Source organism: Thermobia domestica, chromosome 2 (assembly GCF_964235325.1).
Source record: "Thermobia domestica chromosome 2, izTheDome1.hap1.1, whole genome shotgun sequence".
NCBI lineage: Eukaryota > Metazoa > Arthropoda > Insecta > Zygentoma > Lepismatidae > Thermobia > Thermobia domestica.
In genome coordinates, this window is record NC_137455.1 from 57,445,625 (window position 1) to 57,469,126 (window position 23,502).

Here is a 23,502-nt window from a genome sequence, read left to right on the forward strand (position 1 = left end):
TTCATTCATTACAAATCAAATTAACCACTGAGAACTTACATGAACTCTTCTTCAAGAACTCCTGACGGTTGTTTGAAGTATTATGCTCTTGTCCGTGATATTTTATGTTTCCCAAGAATGATGTTCCATATCGGCTTTTATGTTCAATTTTTTGTGCTGGTAGTCTTGTACAAATATAGATTAGGTGGAGCTTGTTTGCGGATGTACACGAATGTATTGTTTTAGTAGTTTGTATGTGAAGTCTCCATAAGTTGCAGGGAACTTCGATCTATGTTTTAAAAACAATGATATATATGGCTACATAATCTTGCTGCGGCCTTTCCTTACTTCATAGTTGATATTCTTCCAATTTATGTAGAAAGTTGCTTTTGCCCAATTCATTTATATAATCTCCAAATTGACACAAAACTAATAATACTGATGTAAGGGACTATTCTATCCTTCTTCAATGTATAATTTCTTTATGCCTGCAAGATAAAGCGGCTTCCAAGGAGATCCCGCGTCCACGTCGTAGCTTCTAACTTCTTTGAAAGGCAGTTGATATTTGGGAAAATACACTTGACCAGTGTTTTACAGTGTTTGTTGTTATAGAATTTTAGTCACTTCGCGGATCATTAGTGTGCATAATTTTAAAAGTCTTAAAATCAGCTTGTTCTATATTGTCAGCTCCACTTAAACCTAATAAATGAGGCACAACTTGGTTCCAGATAGACCTTGGTTTCATCCTCTTCTTTTGGCAGAATCGGAATTAGAAAATGCTGTGATACTATCAAACCTTGAAACAGCATACTTGTTCATAGCTTTCTGTATTACCATATCAACAGGATCACGAGAAAAGAAGTTACTAGACAGTTTAATGGACAGGCACCTTTGAATATGTTTTCTTTTGTTCCAGGTATATCTGTTAGATGTTATGATGCTTTATTTGGAATATCATCATCCACTGAGAATAATTGAGCTTCTTGAATGCACGGAAAGCAGGACACATTTTGTATATAGTTTATGATATATATTTCTATTACATGTCATGTGTGTTCACAGAAAAGTCTGTAAATTTGCAGAAAATCACCATACTTCCAAACAATGTGCAGTTTCGCCATGTGCGCCTTCTCTTATTTTGGTAGTGAAAACTTTGTGTTTGTCACGTAACTGCATTGCATCTGGTTACACAGAACTGCTTTTATCATTCCATGTGCCAGGTGTTAATTACAAGTTATTCATTTAAGCAGAATCGGCTTGTCTTGAGGAATTTCATTTCCTTAAACTTCGTGGATAGCAATGAACTTTCTATAGCATTTCACATCATATCCATGTCGATTATCATCAAAATAGTATGGAAGTTTTCAACATATATTACTGTATGTGATTTCTTTCATTTAACAAGTCTAGTAGCAGCAACCTCTTTTACCTTTCTCCATGTATAATCCTTGCACTTTGTGACTTCACCATTACCTTCACATGTGTGAATAGTATTCCATCCTTTCATTGATAGTTTATTACATTTTTACTCATGACTTCCTTTAACATAAATAATTTGACGTAAGTTAATATACAAATAAATATGCAACAGAACTATAAAAATGCCAGTTTCATTGTCCAACACAAAATAGCAACGAAATTTTACATCTTACAGAAAATATTAACATAAACTATTTTATCATTTAATTATTTACATTTTGAAAACAGAATTAACTCTGTAGAACTATCCAACTAGAAACTATATGCGACCAGATGCCTAAACGAATAACTAGTAAGGCTGCCATTTTGATGACATCACATTTCGCACTCCTACCTCTAATACCTACTATGACATATTTTCTTTACATTAGTGATAGGTTTTTAAAACCAACTTGGTGGTTTTGACAATCAAAATACACAAAATGTGTCATAGCTATCGGAATAATACGACGTTTTCCTGTGACGAGCAACCATAAGCTTTCCTCGTTAAAGAACCCTTTTTATAACCCATTTTCGGAGTTACCACAATCAACTTGTTTGTGAGAGGAAACAAATCAGGTAGTAGGTTCATGCTACGCATACATTGTCTCACTGGAAGCATCAGTGATAAATGATAGCGTTCAGAATTTGTTCTCTGAGAATCTTACGTATATAGCGGTAGAATGTACTAGTTATCTTGACCGCGGTATCAAACTAACATAAATACAACAACTATAAAGTGCTATACTTCATCAGTCTAAAAAAAAACAAATAAATTTCTTTTTATTGCAACAATACCATCTATGATTAATATGTTTCTTTATACATACAATCGACAATAGAATAGCTGGGTTATTTACATTAGATATTGAACACATTAATATTAATATTGTAATGCTGTGTACTGGAGCATTACCCTACAAAAGGCGAACACACTAATGATTTTTCTGATCACATTGGATACATTGTTTGAAACTTTGTAAGTTTGATTCTTTCTTCTACGATATAAATGATTAGTATATTTTAATTCACTCAATATATTTACCTTAACTAAAGGCAGGCTATCCACAACATCAACAATCGTAGGAAATAAAGGTTTTTTATTGCTGTCTGGAATCTCAGCCACTTTCAAGTTGATTGAACCAACGTTTTCCAAAACCACATGAACACAAACTCGAATAACCTCTTCAAGTTTGGTCTGATTTTCTGGAAAAGGGTTGATATAAGGAAGGAATTGGAACTTCTCCAAAACAGGATTGGTTTGTACATTTCTTCTTGTAATGAATTTGACATTCAGTTCTCTCATTTCGACGCCTCCGCACTTAATTACATTTATATCACTGTGCACGTATATTGGAATACCTACATTAGTAGAAAAGTTGAGTAATTAAATTATATACGACAAGCAAGGAATAATAATAATTAAAATTACGTACCTAATGATCAGTGAAACTTGTAACAATATCATACCTTCATTTTCTTTTAAGTTGTTAGCAATATCCAAATGATGTTTTGTGTTAATGATGACCCGCCCGAAAGATATCGGCACTAGTAGACCTCGAGATTGGTCTTGTAGTATACCCAGTTGAAGCATTGTGTCTAAGAATGAAACCCAGTTGGAGTCCCATTTTAGCATTCCAGACTGACCTGTAAATATATAGATGTTAATCCTTTTACACACGTTTATATAAATTCACTCTTAAAACACGTAAATCACCTACACACTAAGTGTTATCAAATTAACGAAAGCATCTTAGTGGTATACAATTTACATTGATTAATATAGTGCTCGACCACTTTGGCAACTAACACACCTTCTATTCGACAGCAGAATTGAGTCATAAAATTCGTCAATTACTTCTAGGGAAATAATGGATAATTTGAAATTCAATGCAGCACTGCGTGACCAGCGATGATGAAGGAAATTTTGACAATGTGTGTCCAACAATGTTGAAAGAAGCAAGGAAGCAAATGTACTTACCTAGAATGTCAACTTCCATTACGTGAAATTTACTTACCTGATAAGTCAGCTTCCATAATGCCTTTGAAAAGTCCACTGTAATTATAACCTCGAATACTAAACTCCTTGTAAATGTCATTTGTCTTCATTGTTGAGACTCCATTTTCTTCCGCCTTTGGGTGAGGTGTCAAATCTGTCATTTCCTTCTCAACATTAGTTGGAATGAATATATTTCCTGTCATTACTGTTGAACCGTTTTCACAGATTTCAAAGTATCCAGATGATGTCGACAACATGACAGTGAACTTCACAGCACCTGGATATAAATGTTAAAATATAAGAAAAAGATAAATGACCACTAACGTTCTCGTTCATGTTTAGCGATATGAACAATATTTATGAGTCATCATCAATTATAAGAATGAACTTGTGATATTGGTTACTAGTACCGCATACAATTATAGTGTAGTACAGTAAGTGACAAAAAATTTTAATATCCATAAATTAATATGAAAGCATATGAGTATTTCAACTTGATTACCCATTTTTTTTTTAGGAATGCTGCAAATGAGAATCAATTTGGGATTAGTTTTCTGTTTGCTCTCCAGAAATATCATTTTGATAGATGACATAGAATCCTAAACTGAATTCTCCACAAAATTTAAGTAATTCATTATTTGCATACACTTTGTTAAAACACTTTATTCTATACACGTTTTCTCTTTTACTAATAGCATATAACGATTTAAGACGGAACTTGAAGATTAAATGTAGACTGATTACAAACTCTGTGGTAAGTGCCAAAACGAAAATTTTGAGAAAAATTTCAGATTATACTTTCGAACTGGTGGCAGGCAGGCCCATGCGCATTTATCTGGAGATTATCTGAACTACTTTCACAGTGAATACTAGCTAGTCTGATTTTAACTGAGCAGTGTTAGTCACATAGGACACACCTTGTCATTAAACCGAACTTTTCCTTTTTGGCAATTAGCACGGATTTTATAGTCAGTCTAAAAATGTCTTACAGAAGGTAAAAACGAACATTGACAATCATCGGATAGATGAAGGTTGTCCCAACTTTTCTCTACAATAACCCATTCTAGACAAGACATTTCAATATTAAAATAATTTATTGATTCTTTCACAATTCTTGGTATAAGGACTTTTCATTGGTAGTACTTGTATTCTTTTAGATACGCCGTCAGGGATTGCTTTTGCCTGCAGATCATCATTTCTTCCTGCAGCATGTCTAGCACACTGATACTTGATTGTCTTTATATTCAAGACCATATTCGTTATGATTTGTGAATATTTTAAGAGTAGAGTTCTGTGGTATCACCATCGGAACGATATCATCAGCAAACCAAAGATGGGTGAGATGTCATCAACTTTATTTATCTCTTTGCTTTTGTAGTGCCAAGCTCGAAATACAAATTGAAATACGTGTTCAATAAGCGTAGAGGGAAGTGCATCACCATTTCCAATACCCATCACATTTAGCTTTGTATAACGAAACATTCGCATACTTGTACTAGTTTGTTTATAGATGTAATATATAACTTTCATGCAACGTTCTTTCACACTTTATTTAACTGAACCCGAGATCTTTAGGAATTGAAATGTTCTTTCATGTTCAATTAACGCAGAGAACCAATATTAGTTCGTGTGTTTTTCACTTTTCTGTTTTTCCAGTACTTCAATCTGACATGTTGTTATATTACTCGTGGCTAAACGAAGTGAGTATGTTATTCTAATGGGGCTCCAGTACCTCTGTAAATATATTATAAGGTCGGGTGAGAGAACATGTTTCCAATTGTACAGATATATATTTTAGGCACCTGTGTAATAATGGGGAGTCTGCACTTGAAATCACTGATGTTTATATTTTCCATAAAACATCCTGTATAGCAGTGGGATAATATCTGCTTGTTATTCAACTTCACTATCTTTCTCTTCCATTTTATCAATTCAATATATCTTGATGAATACCTGCTAAACCTGGTTCAGTATTTGTTTATGACTTTTGGAGATTCAGCTATCATTTTTCCAGTGTTACAAGTTATACTTTGTCATTTAAAAGCTTTTCCTGTTTTGAACTAGCTTAGTGCAATTTAGTCGCTAATCCTGTACGGTCTGTTTAACCGAAAAAAAAATAATTTTACATGGTCTTCTAATTATGTCACCACCTCCATTATCTGTGGGAGATTTTTTTTGTTTGTTTTTTGTATAATACTCAGGCTCCCATTGGCCTGCTAAGCTACAATTTAACATGTACAATATCGTTTGCTGTAGTGCAGAAAGTATGAATAATGTAGTCTATTTGTGTTCTGATATTTATAGTGGGATCTTTCTACCATTTTGAAATACCTCTTTAAATACTATCAGTACTGGTGACGAAGTGGCATAAGGCGACAGAAACGAGCGGGATCTGGAAATATTACGCCTATACATGTAGAAGGACTTCATTTTTGTAAAGAAATTACACTCACAAAAGTCACCAGGCTTGGATAAATTTCTAATTGCACACTTTATATTATTTCTAGGATGTTGAATCCAATGAAACTATAATCACGCATACCCGTCCACGGGATCACGAGAAAAAATGACCTCAAAGTTGGGATATTTGAAGAACCGCTTCTGCTAATAGTAAACTTGGTCACTATTCGATGCTTTCCTAATTGCACTTTTTATACCAATTTTGATCATGGTGAATCAAGTGAAATCATTTCTAAACATGTCCATTCATGGAGCCACAAGAAAATTTGTCAAATTTCGGATGTAAATAAATATTAAGATTCCAACTTTAAGACCAAATTTCGTGATTCCATAGGCGGATACGTTGAAAAGTACTTCCAATGAATTCAGTGTCTATATATTAGTATAAAAGAGAATAATCTAAAGCGTATCTAAATGAGAGTACTTTAACCATTGGCATAAATGGTGCTTTATAGACCTCAACTTTAGGTCAATTTTCTAGTGACCGTGTCTGTGTCAAATTTAAAAGTAGGAGGGGAGAAAATAGAACAAGTGAATAGTTTTCGAAGACTGTGTAGTATTCTTAGTAATGAAGTGAAGTGCGAACGTGAAAAAAAAAACAAGGATAGGAATGGCGAAAGAAGCCTTTAGGAGGAAGAAAAGTCTGCTTTGTGGAACCTTGAATAAAGGGAGAGAAAAAGACTCATAAAATGCTTCGTGTGGAGTGTTGTACTGCATGGGGTGGACATTACTTAAAAGTGATGAAAATCGACTGGAAGCCTTCGAAATCTGGGTGTGGAGAAGAATGGAAAGAATTAGTTGGGTCGAGCGGAAAACGAATGAGAGGGTGTTAGAAATGATGAGGGAGAAAAGATATTAAGAAGAGGAAGTGAAACTGGTTGCGACATTACCTAAGAAGAAATTGTATCATGAGGGACAATTTAGAGGATATGGTGGCGGGAATGAGAGTGAGGGCACGAAGGAGAATAATTTTATGGTTGATATAAAAACAGAAAGATCATACGTGAAGACGAAGAGGTTAGCGGAGGACCGTGGAGTATGGAAGCTTCTCAGCGCGGCAAGTAACCTGCCAATAATGGCAGAATACCTATAATGATGATGAAATGGATAAATAAGTTTAAAAATATTTCAATAGGATTCGAATTTTAAATTAGGATTAAAAGTATAGAAGCGTGGGAACTTTAATATTAGTAAAAGGGATACCTGAAAGAGAGTAATTTAGAGATACTTCTGATGACCTCCATGGATTGGTATGTCTGAAAATAGTTTTATTGTATACAGCATCCTCAAATTAGTATAAAAATGCAGTTACTAACTTATTCAAGCATAGGTACTTTCTTGTGCACGAATGTCTCTCTTTCTAAAATCGTACTAATGTACAGGGCATTTTAATGAGGTTGACCACATTTCTCCAACCATCCTATGACATACGATATAACTACACTGACTTGTAGCCAGAACTTGTCTGTTAAACCGTTCTGCTACTTACACCTTGTAAACACAAAAATATTGTTTTAATTTACGTTAATTCCTTGCACGTATGGTGGTAGAGAAATGACTTCTTACTGAAAGTCAATAGGAATATACTTAGCACATTACTTTCCTATTTTAGTGAGTTCTGGTGGAGAATTAGATTACAGAAATTATATAGGCTATTATATGGACCGTTAAAAATATTAAGTAGCACCAGAATTTCACATAAGTTTACACTAACGATGATTTACTACTTTGGAATAGGGGACCCTTGTTTATTTACCGATTGGAGCTCATGTAGTTGGTATCTGACATTTAGGTATAGGTTTACGTCTCATAGTCTCTGTGCTAAACGGGACAGTAATATCTAATTTAACCAACAAACCAGTTCTTAAAATAGTATGGAAACAACAGTGATTATTCTGATGAAATTGTTGTGATACATTGGTTTAAAATTACAAATACAATATCCCTAGTTCATCCATTTTTGAGTCATTTTACCTGCTTCCTTACCCGATTCGAAAGAGGAAATCACATTATATAACGTTATAGTTAGTTGCTGGCTTATATGAGCTACAAGAAACCATATTTAAGTGGGAAAATTTGTTTAACTAGTCCAACACATTTACTCCATACTAACGAGGTCTATTATTATAATTCATATCAGGCTCTCAACTTACTCTAATGTAAACACAATAGGCCAAGCGTCTTCTTGGAACATGATGGAAGAATATTTAATTCATTATACCACTAATAAGAACTAATCCGTGAATTTGTTGAAAGGTGATTTTATAAGAAAACCATATGCTTATTGTGGAAGTTCATAAATTCCCAAGATAAAAAGTATCTTCGTCATTCCACATGGTGTTAAACAACTATATTCAGTCGTTATACCAGTCAAACTAATATGCTTAATCTTCATCATATAGACGTAATATAGTTCTTGTAAAGTGAGCCTTCTAGGGATAAAGCTATAGCCCTTTCTTCAAATTATTTGCTGTATACATCTATTTTACAAACTCTTAGGCCTGATTACATTATCGGATTTCAATTTGATATTTTTTTAACACTTGAACCTATTCTGTCAACGAGTCTATGTTGTCAACGAGACAACACTTAATTTAACTAATTATAATATAGTTATAGGCTTGGAAAACCAGTAACGTATTCACTTTGAGCACCCACTATGACACGAAATCCATGAACATTAGGGTGCATCGAATTTCCACTTTTTTTGAAATCAGCTTACCCTTAGTGATATTTTTTTGCGAAATGACCTCCATATAACGTGTAAAAAATTGCAAGTCGATTGGTCAATATCTTTAGGTGCCACCAACGGCCAAATGTTTTAAAATTTTGTTAAAAAATAAATGTTATTTTAAAAAATGTAAAATATCTAGTTTTATGAAATATGGTTATCCTATGTGGTTTTGTTTCTGTAAAAGGTCAATATTTTACGTGAAAAAAATTTCAGCGTGATGAGTCAAGTCATTCAGGTGGCACCTTTGGCTTAAAATATGGACAAATGTGTCCCTACTTTTTCATTTTTTTAAATTAAGTTGCATTGTTTGTGATTCATCTGGATCGTTAATTAGATAAGAAAGATTTTATTTTACATTTGCAGCTATTTGCTTATTTCCAAACTTTAATGATGGAAATAACCCAGAACTCACCATGAGGAAGTGGCTGTAGTTCGAGTTCCGCCCACCCGTATATACTAATGTTGCATATGGTAGTGCAAGTCATATTGTTACTCTTTTACCTCAAACTGTTTTTCTTTTCTGTTTTGTATTACATTCTGGTATGTTTTTTCTTGATTGTAGTGTTGATAGGACAAATCTATGTCGTGCTTCTTGCCCACATACCGTTAATGCCGCTTCTGTTCCCAACTTCACCATTCTTTCTACCGCGCGAGTGTGACAGGGTAAGGATGTAATATATTCATTAGCCATTGGAGCCGTCTTTACATTTTCTCTTAGCTTCTGCACGCTCAAGTGTTTTGTCAGTGGTGGCTCCGTCAGCGTCATGTTGACCAATTAATCATATCAACATAGTTTGTCGCTTCTAAGTTGATTTCAGGGATGACGAATTCTCGTACCGGTACGCGAACACCAGATTGGGTCGTTTGTCTTGCTTTTAGGACTCGCCTCCAGCCGAGCTCTCGTACGTTAGCATCTTGGTCAGTCAACATTGATAGAAGTAGGTTCTCAAGATGACCGTACCACGCATTTCTACGGACACTGGATCAATTATTTTCCTGTATTTTGCTTCCATGTGGCGAGAAGTCGTGATGAGTTGCCACAAATGACGAGCTTCTTCTGCACACGATGTATTACAGATCTCAGCAAACCAGAGTGGCGCGTAGACCATCATGATGTACTGGACGATGGTTTTAAGTTCATTCGTGGGTTCTTTTGTTCCTACGCACAAACGTAAGATTATTTGTTGTAATTACCTATCTGGCTTGATGAATTTTACCAGGCTTCATGTGAGCTAACTCAATGGGTCATTCTCCTGAAGAAACCGCTTGGCAGATATTCAGCACATATTTTTGATCCGTGTTTAATGAATCCTCAGTGAAGTTGAGATCCCAGTCTACTGGAACGGGCTGGAAAATCTGGAGTGACAACTCTTCGCAGATTGGAAGTGCTGATCCTATTGGTCCTTTAACTGTATTTGGTCCAGTAGACTTGCCGTCTATAAATTCAATCAAATGTCGAAATGGGAGCTCATTCGTGTGTATGATGATTAATTGGTGATATGATTAATTGGTCAACATGACGCTGACGGAGCCACCACTGACAAAACACTTGAGCGTGCAGAAGCTAAGAGAAAATGTAAAGACGGCTCCAATGGCTAATGAATACATTACATCCTTACCCAGTCACACTCGCGCGGTAGAAAGAATGGTGATGTTGGGAACAGAAGCGGCATCAACGGTATGTGGGCAAGAAGCACGACATAGATTTGTCCTATCAACACTACAATCAAGAAAAACATACCAGAATGTAATACAAAAAAGAAAAGAAAAACAGTTTGAGGTAAAAGAGTAACAATATGACTTGCACTACTATATGCAACATTAGTATATACGGGTGGGCGGAACTCGAACTACAGCCACCTCCTCATGGTGAGTTCTGGGTTATTTCCATCATTAACGTTTGGAAATAAGCAAATAGCTGCGGATGTAAAACAAAATCTTTCTTATCTAATTAACGATCCAGATGAATCACAACCAATGCAACTTAATTTTAAAAAAATGAAAAAGTAGGGACACATTTGTCCATATTTTAAGCCAAAGGTGCCACCTGAATGACTTGACTCATCACGCTGAAATTTTTTTCACGTAAAATATTGACCTTTTACAGAAACAAAACCACATAGGATAACCATATTTCATAAAACTAGATATTTTACATTTTTTAAAATAACATTTAATTTTTAACAAAATTTTAAAACTTTTGGCCGTTGGTGGCACCTAAAGATATTGACCAATCGACTTGCAATTTTTTACACGTTATATGGAGGCCATTTCGCAAAAAAATATCACTAAGGGTAAGCTGATTTCAAAAAAAGTGGAAATTCGATGCACCCTAATGAACATACCCCAAAACTCACACTCGTATGAAAGACTGATGTACTGTATTACAACAAACACATACAAATTTGGTTTTACATTGTAAGTTGCGGGTCATTCTGAATTAACCTCACCACTGTATAACAAATTTCATGAATTATGCACCAATAGAATGTTGTTTTAAATTGAAATATATTCACACTTCTAATAATTTACAACATAAAAAATGTACATTTTTTAGTTTTACGTATAGTTATTCAATAGTCAAATGTGCATTTTCTTTAATCAAGAAAAGTTTTAAAAAATCCCAGGCCTAAACTGAAGTTGTTCTCATAAATAGAAAACTTACCCTTCGTAGGAACAAAAGTTGCACGTAAGAATCGAACATTCTCAAATATTACTGGCGCATCACTAACGATACTTTCAGTTAATCCTTTGAGAGCATCCCAAGCTAGCTTCTGCAAAGAGAAGGTAACGTGGAAGTTACTTGTAGTACATAGAATATACAGGCTGCTTCGAACCAACACCGATAACGTTTGGGAGGTGATTCCTGACACCAAAATAAGACAAAAGGTATAGACCAATGTGGGTGCACAAATGCTTCCTTTCGGAGTTCTAGGCTGCCGAAAACATGAAAAAATGAACTTTAAGGGTCCATAGCTCCAAAACTATGGGAGCTACCGTAGTCGAATAAAGACTTCACTTAGGAAATAATATGTGTCATATCCAAATATCTATGTTTCAGAATTCAGTGAAACTTCCGCGACGTTTTTCATAGAGGTAGTTGGTGAGTATTTCGAATTATATGCCCGTAGACAAACTCTCTCTATAAAACTTGTTGCATGAGTACCTTAGGATTTTGAAACATGGATTTTAGGATAGGGTATATATTAGTTTCTCAGTGAAGTCTTGGCTCAACTACGGTCGGTCCCATACTTTTAAAGCTATGGACCTTTAAAGTTAAACTTTTCATGCTTTCGGCATCCTGTAACTTCGAAAGGAAGCATTTGTACATCCAGGTTGGTCTATACTTTTTGTCTTATCTTGGTGTCAGAAATCACCTCCCAAACGATGTTGGTGTTGTTTTGAAACATCCATTCTAGGATGGATCATTCACCACAAAACGCTTTTGTAACTTCTAAACTAGTAGGTAAAAAACGCTGATAGATTGAGATGTGATAGATTGGAGATGTGATAGATTATAGGTAAATTTTGTAACACCGCTTACAATTATTTAATTTGGAGAGCTTGTAGTTACAACTGGGATAAAGCTATTGCTGTAGTGTTACTGAAGTAAAGTATACCAACAATATTTTTACAATTTACAGAAATACGTTCCTTAAGCTGTATAGCAATGTTTTCTTATGTTATTCACATCTTAACAACTGTTTGAAATACCAAATTATCGTAAACGAAGCTTATTCAAGAAGTCTATTTTAAAATAGTCTTTCCAAAACAGTAAAATTTTCAGTCCCTAGTAACTTTGTTCCTTTTTATTTGTCATATTATTATTATAAGATTTCAGTTTGAGGTACTTACATCGGATGTGGATTCCCTCTTTCGTTTTATTTGCATTATTACTGCTCCAAACTTTGAATGTTATATTGTAACGTTTTTTCTTTGCAACAACAACAAATAAATGTATTGAAGTAATTGTTCATTCAACATATAGATTTAAAAACTCAATCATCTGGTCTAGAATTATTTTAAATACAATTTAGGCAGAATTCTTGGGTATATCAAACGATTTACCCTGTTGATATTTACATTGTACAAAATGTCAGTGTTAGATATCTATAAGGTTTGACAATAAAGGTTCGAGACTAATATTTGTACGTATTGTGACAGAAAACAGTTGGCCATGTGAGATTACTGCTATAATAATATTTTCCATATGTGAAGATTTGGTACATGTATCATATGTGTCATTGTAAACATCGGCCATCCAAGAGAGTCTGATTCTCATTGTTAGGGAGTTTTATATTGGTAACGCCAGGTTTCGTCGCGCATGACAATGTGATCCGAAATCATGACACCACGGATTTAATAAACACTTAATTTTCTTGTTCTTCATTTCAAAAATGAGAAACAAACCTTAATTTCTCTCATCTTTTTTCAGTATTTGCTAAATTTCGCTGTTGACGTCCTCCATAATGCGAATTGCCATGCGACAGTCTAACTGTGGGAGGTCAGGAGCACACTCCCCAGTATCCTCTGAACTACTAGTTGACGAACGTCAACTTCTGAAGTCAAAATAAATGTATTGCTATTCATCATGAAATCGAGCATATCATTCAAATACAAGACCAAGAGATAAGCATTCCGACGATAAACATTTATGATTGCCTCCTAAGTCTCCGCGTTTAATTTCACTAACTTACATACAAACTTAATTTCCACCTTTTCTTACACACGTACCAATTCATAGTAGTGTGAATCAGCTCTTCAGAATCTCATTGGAAAAATCTTGGAAGATAGCGTCAAAGCCTGAATAGTTGATAATCCTTACTACTAACCTAATCTTAAATCGTACAAGGAAGCCATTTGCAAATGAAATGCGAATAGAAATAAAAATATTACCTTTAATAATATTTCAAAAAAATACAAATAAATTACCTTTCAAATCTAATATTTTGTATTCATGACACATAATTAGAAGAGCAAAATGTCAAGAATAGATTTTCTGTTACGAAATGCGTGGCAGAATGCTAGACTTTTTGTCAAGAATTTTATTTTTATTCTCATTTTTTAATGATTGAGTTGCTTTTCTTTAGGCTGTAGCATTATGCAACATAACTTTTGATTTTTTATTTAAATATTTTGAAAATATACTTTACAAGTTCCATTCTCTAACAAAGATGCTTTTTTAACCTTTTAGTTTTTCTTTGTTTCTTTTAAATGACAATATGTGACTTCAAATCTTCACTTCCTTAACAATGAAAGCTATTGCTAGATATGTATTTAGTAAGACTTTCAATAGTCATTATTGATAAAATAAATTCAAATGCTCTTGTTTTTTCTTTGTCAAGCTAGATTCCTGACGATTATTTTTCGAGAGTTATTACTGACTTCAGAAATCGCAACTAGAACAAACAAGAATGACTTGAACTAAGCATTGGATCGGAGACACAGTTCTCTTATAATGATTTAATAAATTTATACCTTAAAAGAAATTATCATTAATGATAATTTTAATAAATTTGCAAGTTATAATTAGAAAAATAAATCTTTAACACCATAAATAATTGATATTCTTCTCACCAGAATTTGTACACCCTACCCACTCTTTATTGCTATTTTGAGGTAAAAATTTTCCGAGTCCAAATTCGGGTATCTTCGGAAGAAAGTAAGCCGAATTCAAACCTCCAAGCCAATCTTTGCAATCGGAAAAAAAGTTGCAGATGTACTTTTCTTTTTTAAAATATAATAAAAATTGGTACCAAGTGTAGAAAAAAGCAACATTGATTGAAATTCTTAATGATACAATATTTCGAAAATTTGTATTAGTGTCAGCACATGCTTGTTTGTAATTTAGTAATCCATACGCAAAAAACATTTCTTCCCTACACGTAAAGAAATAGTTTCATATTTAAAAGAATGCTGAAAGTTAAGACATAGAACATAAATCTCACCTGAATAGTAAAATAAAAGTCAAAGTGGAACAAAAACAGTTTGCAGTGCACATGAATGTCATTGTCTTGGGGGCCGTTATACATCGCTAGAAGCATGTAATGAAGAGTATTTGTGTTTGGCCAGTGGTAAATCTATGGATTTCAGTTCGTAAGGTTGTGAGTTCGATTGCCATCTGGGGCAATGTTTTTTTATAAAATTCTATTTTCCGTAATGCTTGAAAAATTATATAAAATAATTACATTAAAATACATCAGTAGTATATATATATAATCAATGCAGAACATAAGTAGTTATTATGTTTAAAATATAACAACTGAGATACGTGTTCACAATACGTTGGTATTATATATGAGAATGTTAAATACAAATTGAGAAAATCGTTTAAACCAATAAATAAATTATGTAGTGTATTTTTTGCTGCTACTTGTCATATAGAATTTACTTAACATTCTCATTACAGCATGTCATTTGCATTCTTTAAATACAGATCACTTTTCCTGATCCCCTTAACGTCACAAGAAGAGAGAGTAATTGCCTTTAGAACGGAAAGTCATTACGTAGAGTTTCATTTCAATACGCTGATATGCGTTTGTATATTTATCTCTCTCTCTCTCTTTCTTTCTCTTTCTATCTCTTGCTTTGTGGATTTTGTGTGTGTGTGTGTGTGTGTGTGTGTTGCGAAATATCCCAAGCTTAATACAACATTTGCAACATATATGGGTATCATTGTCGTCGAACACCGGAAATTGAAAGTCGTGTTTCTTCACATTAGGTTAGCGTGTTCATGTTAGCTCACTGGTAGAGTACGGGCTTACCAATGATCAGGTCTTGAGATCAAAGCCTGCAGCAAATTTTTTGTTAGTAGAATTGTACACAAATCTGATACAAGGTTTGGTTTACTCCTAGAAATATTTTCAGAAATGTTTAGGTAGCCCTCAAAAGGGCTAGTTTTAGGAGTTAAGATGGGGACATTACCCTTTCCCCTCGAATTTGATTTGACACAGCAAGCTGTACAGCTCGGATTTATTTTGAGATACACCCAGTACTTGAGTCGGCCAATACAAATACTCGTAGACCCCATTTGGTTGGCTTCTGTGGATTGTAGTACTTAAATACTATTCTCCCTTTGAACACCACTATGCTTTCATCAATGCTTACATTTTGTCCTGGCAAAAAAAATCCACTAAACTTGTTATCAAGATGTTCAAGATGAAAAGTAATCTTGCATGTTTGGTTTAGGATTTAGTGCCATATTTAGTATTACACCCAAAAATGCCTTCAGTTCAGGAACTGTCATGTCATGCCAAGTGGAACAAATGGACCTTTTTGTAGTGGCATTTGTATCTTAGACTTAGCATACCTCAGGGGCGTAAATAAGTGTCCCACAGACCCCGCATTGCGGAGGGCTTCAAGCCATCAGAGGGCCCCAAATCGTTAAGCGGGATGTAGAAAAGGAGCCCACTCCACGCTGTCTGCGGGGAGGCCCCCAAACCTTTAGTTACGCCACTGCCAAGCCTGTTTGTTTCATTTATAATTTCCTCAAGCAAAGTGTCACTAAAAAATAATTGAAAAAATTCAATTTCTGTAGTTGGCCTTCCAACAACAGGTAGTCTATACCCGGAATTTGCTGTGAAGTGTATTTTTGGAAAATCTGCATCATTATTACCATAGGGAGTCCAATTGTCCCTTGTCAACATATCACCTGTCACTTGGTCACCATTTTCATTGGAATCGGAAGATTTATTACCACTACTTTCTTCACTCAAACTATCATTATCTAAATATTCGCTACCACTTTCACTGAAATCGGTATCTGAAGCTACGAAAACACCTTGTATATCTTCGTCTCTCACAAACCCAGCCATTTTTGGTCTTTGTTTACATTTGTATATCGCTTTTCATTTGTTGAAAACTGGCAGGAACAGCCGAGTAAGGAGTTGAATAGACGGCCAAAAGATGGCAGAAGTTGTCGACTAAATCATACAAACGGGGCTCTGTCGACATGCGAGTGATTAAAGCGTCAACATTTAGTGCGAGATTTTCCTTTCCGTTCGTATGTCGGGGCTCTCGCCGCATTCGAGGGGAAAGAGTTAATATTGTGTCCAAAACCCTTCTAAATTTATTACACGCTCCATTTTTCTGTGCGTGGAATCTATTAAATGGGTAACAAATCTATCTCCTTTCCCTACCTCCAGCTATGTCTCGGAAACCAGATGGCACAGGTCATTTCGAGTTCTTAGTGGATCTGACTCAGGCCAACTCTCCTTTAGAGTAGGCTTCACCTCTACCCACATATTTTCCATGGGATTGAGGTCTACTCCACAAGGATGAATCAAGCTAAGGTTGTCCTGCAATCCATTCCTGAACCACACGAGAAGTATATATTGGCGACTGGTCTTGCTGGAACTGAATTACACCATCAGGCTGAAGTACTCGTACGGATGGCAAGATGATGTTACTCATATTGCCTAAGTACTGAACAGCGTCCAGATATCCTTCACTTGTGTGAAGCTGTCCTGCACCGCGATTGGCAATCCTACCCCAACATGAAATAGATACATGGCCACTACGATTACCAGTCTGACATGTAGCGCCATATTGACGAAGCCATCTCTTCCTGTAGTGATCGGGATACCCAATCGCCTGCTAGCTGCAGTTGTATAATAGCCTTCCAACTATCATAAAGTAAGTACTGCTGTATGTCTATCCGTAGTTACTAATGCTCTGAGATGTGAGCAGGAAGCAACAAGTAAAACCTAGTACCTGACATGTGAATGGTTACTTGCACGACATGCTTATTGTGGGGAACGACTTGGTCAACGACTCGCGAAAGAAATCTTACAATGATTACGAGAAATATAATAATAATATTAAAAACAGTTTTCATAGATGAATATTAATTCATACGAAAAAGTGTTTAAAGAATGAATTGTTATACTGGTCTGGTGTTATACACATATAAAATCTTATACTATATTCCATACACATTCAACAATATGATGATAGCTGTCTTGAGACATACACTTTCGAAGTCCAACTTCGGGTATCTTCGGAAAACACTAAACTAAAGTTGATGGTTAGAACATCCAACTTAACCTTAGCAATCGGGAAAACTTCTACAGATAGGTTTTGTCTTCTGGTAAATATAATAAGACCTGTTGAAATGGTATTAAGTGTAGAAAAAAGTACCATGGATTGAAATACTTAATGATACAATATTTCGAAACTATGTATTCACATTCTCGCTTCGTCATTGTGATTTCCATACGCAAGAAAAAAATTACGTATGAGCACAGTTATATTTCATTCGAAGCAGCTTCATAAGAGCGGTCATGTTAGCTCAGTGGTACACCCCCGAGCGTTCAAATCATGCCTTTGTGAGTTTGATATTCGTTCAGATGACAACTTTTTTTAAGACATTCTATGTTCCTCGATGCATGAAAATTATGTAAAATAATTACATTAAAATAGACTAGCTGTATCTGATTTATTGACAGAACGTCGGTGTGTTATATGTGAATATTAAACACAAATTAAGAAACTCGTGTAATAGCAAGAAATAAGTTATGTAGTGTATTTATTTGCAACTATTTTCATACGCAGGTAACTTCTCAATATTCGCATTACAGCATGTGATTTCCGTAGGGCATATCCAAAATCGGATCGTAGTTCAAGACAAAAAACTAGCTAGCCCCAAACTATCAAGTAAGAAAATCACGGATCGCAAAGGTCACGTGAAGAGATTGAAAATGGTAATGCTTTAATCGCTCTCTCTCAACTCTCTCTTATCTGTATTTATACATATAAAAGTGTATGTATGTTTGTTCCAACATAACTTATGTATGCCTAAAGCAGGGTTTCTCAACCTGGGGATCGCGAGAAGGATTAATGGGGGTAGCGAAGATAAGCGGAATAGATAAATATAGTTAGAATCTAATACCGGAAATTATTTCTAAATGTTATTTTGAATTGTCTTCTGAGAGGTATACTTTTATTTTTTATACATACTGTACAGAACAAAAAATAAATCTAGTAAACATTTTCAAACGGTGCAGATTTGTTTAAAAATGAATTTAAATGAAAGAAGTGTGAAATGAAACTAGTGAGAACTGTATATTGAAATACCAGAAAAATACAATGCAGCAAAACCTGCATATTGAAATATAATTACAATTGAAAAGTAATGAGATATCTAAGCATGGTGTAATTTCACTAGTGCAGCAATGCCCTGTTCAATCTTCGTTATGCAAATTATCAAGCCATTTCCAACTGATAAGTGATTTCTTGTCTTCGTTTGAATACTTACCATAGAAGAAAAACACGCACAGGTACGATATAGCAAATGGAATTATTACTTTTAAAGCAGCAGATACCAGACCAGGATATTCTTGTCTCCTCATCAGCCAAAACTTCTCCAAGTCTTGGTTTCATAAAACCAGTCGCAAGGATGTATTGCATGATAATTCTGTTAATTGGTCAAGAAGTTATGGGCTTAGATCAGCTAATTTAATGGCCTCTTCAATGAAATCGTTTAACATTCATCTTGAACCAGCACCTTCATCGTAGGGAATATATTACTATTACTATATCCACTATCAGTATTGTGCCGTGGGAACAGAGCGCCGGGCGCCGAAGAAAGGGGCCGAAAAATTCGGAAGAAGTGTGTTGCTCATGTTAGGAAAATGCATGTGCATATGCATAAAATAGAAGGACAAACGTAATAAAAAAATGCTCAAAATCAAGGAAAAACAGTATTTACTTTTGAAAATTTTATTGCGCTTTGCAGCTAGTCTGTCGATCTCGCTCATATGTAAGCGGACATCGTCGTATACTCTTGCCCCGGGTGCTGATTTTCCATGGCACAGCACTGTTTACTATAAACCAGAAATGGATTCTACTGTTATAGAAATAAATATGTTAAAAATCGATATTATTGTCGATTTCGTAGTTTTCGGGGTTGCTTAGGTAAATAGTGTGACTTCTGACTTCGCTGAACTCCGATTAAGCTCCCGTTCGTAGGGATGACCACGGGCGAATTTTCTTTCAAACTTGACTCGAAACATACATCTTTGAAGTCTACTCTAGAACTCGGCAAGAAACATTTCCTCCAACTCTACTCGGATTACTGTTGAGTTTCCTGTCTAATCGAATCAAAACAAGCCAAATTCTCTGTGTATAAATATGAACGATAGACGGTTTGTGTCGGAATACTAAAAGCTAGTTGACTGCTGACGTCTGTAGTCATGAAGTATAGAAGGCAAGGATATATTTCACTACCCCATGCTGTAAGCATCGGTGGACAACAGATGGTCAACTATCGACGTCTCGCTAAAAATTGGTGGCCTCGCAGCGACGATCCGCAGTGGCCCCAATTCAGTTTTGAAAATTTTACTACCAGCGGCAGAGACGCGATGAAACGCCAACCAAAAAATTACTTCCCCAAAATATGTTAAATTTCCTATATGCATGATTTCTTTATGTTCAGGTGAATGTACAAAACACTAAAAAGGAAAGAGAGAGTACCCTCAGGTAGGCGCGAACCTTCGATCTATTTTTTACTAACCGCGTACTCTTCCGACTTCGCCACGGAAACGATGAAGAAAACATCCGTTGTAGAATTATAAAATATTGAGGACTTCATTTAGCCAATCAGACAAATCCCTCTATCTCGAGCTCTATGTAATGATACTATGCACCGTATCAGATTTATTACTTTCTGGTGGGGTACAATCTATGTGCAAAATTTTAGCAAAATCGCCGACACGTAGCACCGGAACCTCTCCTCTTTAGTATAATGTTAAGCAGAGATGGTGTGGGTAATGGAAACTTAATCCACAACACACTGAACACCAATCATCGTTATCCATGACACACTGACTCACGAGCAAACCGGGACCCACGATGATCCACCACCCAACGTGATCCATTGACCCACCGTGACCCACTGACCCACTATAAACCACTCTGAACCATTGTGACCAACTCCGACCTACTAAAACACATCGTCATCAACTCTGACCCATGATCCACACCATCCTCTTCACTGACTAAAATGGTTATACTTGTAATAAAACATTTTTTCCAGTAGTTAGCTCCTCTAAAACTCTCAGGCAGCATCTGAAAAGAAAGTAGTAACTCCTATTGCTATTATTACAATTGTAACTATCAAACTCCAAAAGTTCCTGAACTTCATTTTTCATTAGATACATATGAAAGAAGAAGAAAAATAAAGGTCTTAAAAGTAAAACGTAGAAAAACTCACCAGTGTTCAGAAGATGCTGTCTGCAATGCACTGTGCAGAATGGGTCGGTAGGTCGTAATGGGTCGGTAGGTGAGTGTGAAAATCGGTAAGTTATGCTTATGAGTGAGTGACGTCTCATTAACCCACGATCAACTGACCCGCTTACAAATCTTGATCCATATGACCTATCGATACACTCCGTCTCTGATTTTAACATGTCTTATTTCATTTAAAAGACGAAACCCATCTACACAATTCTTTTTTCGATTGCGAAGATTGCCTTGATACATATACTAGTTGAGATGGTCATTTCTTTTCACGGTGGGAAATTGATATGATTAAAAAAAACCCATCTTGGAGTGGATACAAACTACCTTCCAAAGTTATTAGAAACGCTTTCCCGATCCCGAAAACTATAATTTCGACAAATATTAAATAATTTTTGACATTTTAGTTTTCAGATCTCCCAGCTTTTCATCCTCTGAAGATGGGGATAAAATTGGACGTAAATATTAATTGATACATCATTATACATCAAAAGGTTCCAGAAAACTATGGATAACACACTACGATCAGTCGTTTTACAATATTTTTACATGTCACTCCTCGTAACTTCCATCCCTTGGGGTATCTTACTACCACAATATTTTTTTCAAAATTGAAAGTAATATATCTACCACGTTTGGTAAAAGTTGCTCCACATATTCCGGACTTACGCTGGAATATACATTTCAACATATACATTAAAATATTTAGAGCTATGGGAGAACGCCTTCGATGCTGCCCCAGTTAATTCAAAATCAAGCTGACATGGCTAAATGGCACCAGAAGTGTTCCTATTTCTCTCGGTGATCCCGAAACTATGGGCTTACACTAATATCAGTAGTTTTGAATCATTGTATATATTAGTCCCTTGGACTCTCCCTAGTAAATGTGCTAGGGGATCTTACCCCTAGTGGAAGTTGAACTTAAACGTAAAAGTCATTAGAACTACTTCCAATGAACTTGGGAACTCGAAAACTACGGATTCGACACTAACATTGGTCATTTTCAATTACTTTAACATGCCACAATTTGACAAATTCTTTCATCGTACTAATGGGGGTTTAACTTACATGGCATACGGAGTGCCTTTCTTTATCTAAGTGACTCCCATAATTATGGAATTGACAGTAATATCGATCTTCTTTTATCATTTTGATGTCAATCTCTCCCATTTCTCCCAGGATGGCTAAGTGGGTATTACGACCCCCGGAGGTAAATTTGATCTTAAATGATATTACAACTCCTAGTAATTAATTTCGCGAAGCTGAAATCTTACGATTCAACACTAATATCGGTCGATTCCTATTTCTTTACGTCCCTGCGTTTCCACCCTGGGTGCTAATGGGAGTTTAATTGAAAATGACACTATTTACCTAAGCGACAGCGAAACTACGTATCCGATACTATCGATCGTTTTGCTCTAGACATATCAGAATTATGTTGGAACATACATGCACTTTGTTACATAGTAGCTGTTATGCCAGTTTTTCCCACAGGTCAGATAAAATATCTACGTGAACAAACTGAACAATGAAAGAACTATTAAACATTTCTTTAAAAAAAAATCTATTTTGTGTGAATGCATATACGACAACCTAGATGTGTCTCCATTGGGATGACTTTATTCGTAAACATGGTTTATGCTTAATAATAACAATCAACTAACTTGTTTCTAACGACAATAAAACCATATATTACTAAAGAGAAAAAAACAACATAAATTTTACAAAACTATGGATTTCACACAAATATCTGTCATTTTCAATTATTTTTAACTGCCTCGGTACCCCGCCGCAGTAACAATGGTGGCTGAATTTGACAGTCATGGAAAGTCATGGTATTCGCACCATTGATCCCAGCGAATGCAAAAAATATGGATTTGGCACTAATATCGATCATTTTCGATTATTTTTACGTGTCTCGGTATCACCTACCCCCGGTGATCCACGGCCCTCAATCGAAGGGGTGAATTTGGAAGTTAATACGATCGGAGTTCCACCATTGATCTCAGCGACAGGAACAACTATGAATTTGACACTAATATCAGTCATTTTCTACTACTTTTATATGGTAAACGCCCCCTGAGAACCCCTGGTTTAAAATTTAAACAAAAAACGCGTCCATTTGGTATTGGGCCTGGATCAAGGTACCCGTGACCCAAATTTGGTTACTCTCGGTCTACTCGTCTGGTTTTCAGGCCACACACAAGCAGACAGACACAAACATACACACATACACACCCACATACACACCTAAACAAACTTAGTTTATTTATATCAGATATATATACAGGGCCGGATTTAGGGATGCACCGGAGCACATGAACTCCTTTACTTTTGCTATACACTGCCTAAAATGAGAACCTAGGAGTGAAACATTTTTTGAAAATTTCTAAAGCCATGTGTCCGTTTCAGACTTTAAAAAAGCTTAGTTTGTTGAAAGCAATAGTTTAAGTTGATTTTCTGAAGTTTGAAGGAAAAATATTCACTGAACAAAGTAACATTCCTCATTCACACCACAGATGCCTAAATGCATTTAAAAACTTAAAAATTTAAATCAAATGTAGTGGTAGTTATTGGTGCACCTACTTCAAGAAATCCTGGATCCGGCCGTGGAGATATATATATAAGATAGCGA

The 23,502-nt window shown here is 35.4% G+C and overlaps 1 protein-coding gene across 1 annotated transcript in view; it reads right to left on the reverse strand.

Moving 5' to 3' along the window:
• The window catches only part of LOC145679020 (fatty acid synthase-like), a 233,877-nt gene that overhangs the window by 178,593 nt on the left and 31,782 nt on the right, over window positions 1-23,502 (reverse strand). The window contains 4 exon segments of the mRNA XM_081749621.1: window positions 2,483-2,799; window positions 2,908-3,084; window positions 3,456-3,713; window positions 11,296-11,404. Coding sequence (XP_081605747.1) covers window positions 2,483-2,799; window positions 2,908-3,084; window positions 3,456-3,713; window positions 11,296-11,404 — 861 coding nt within the window.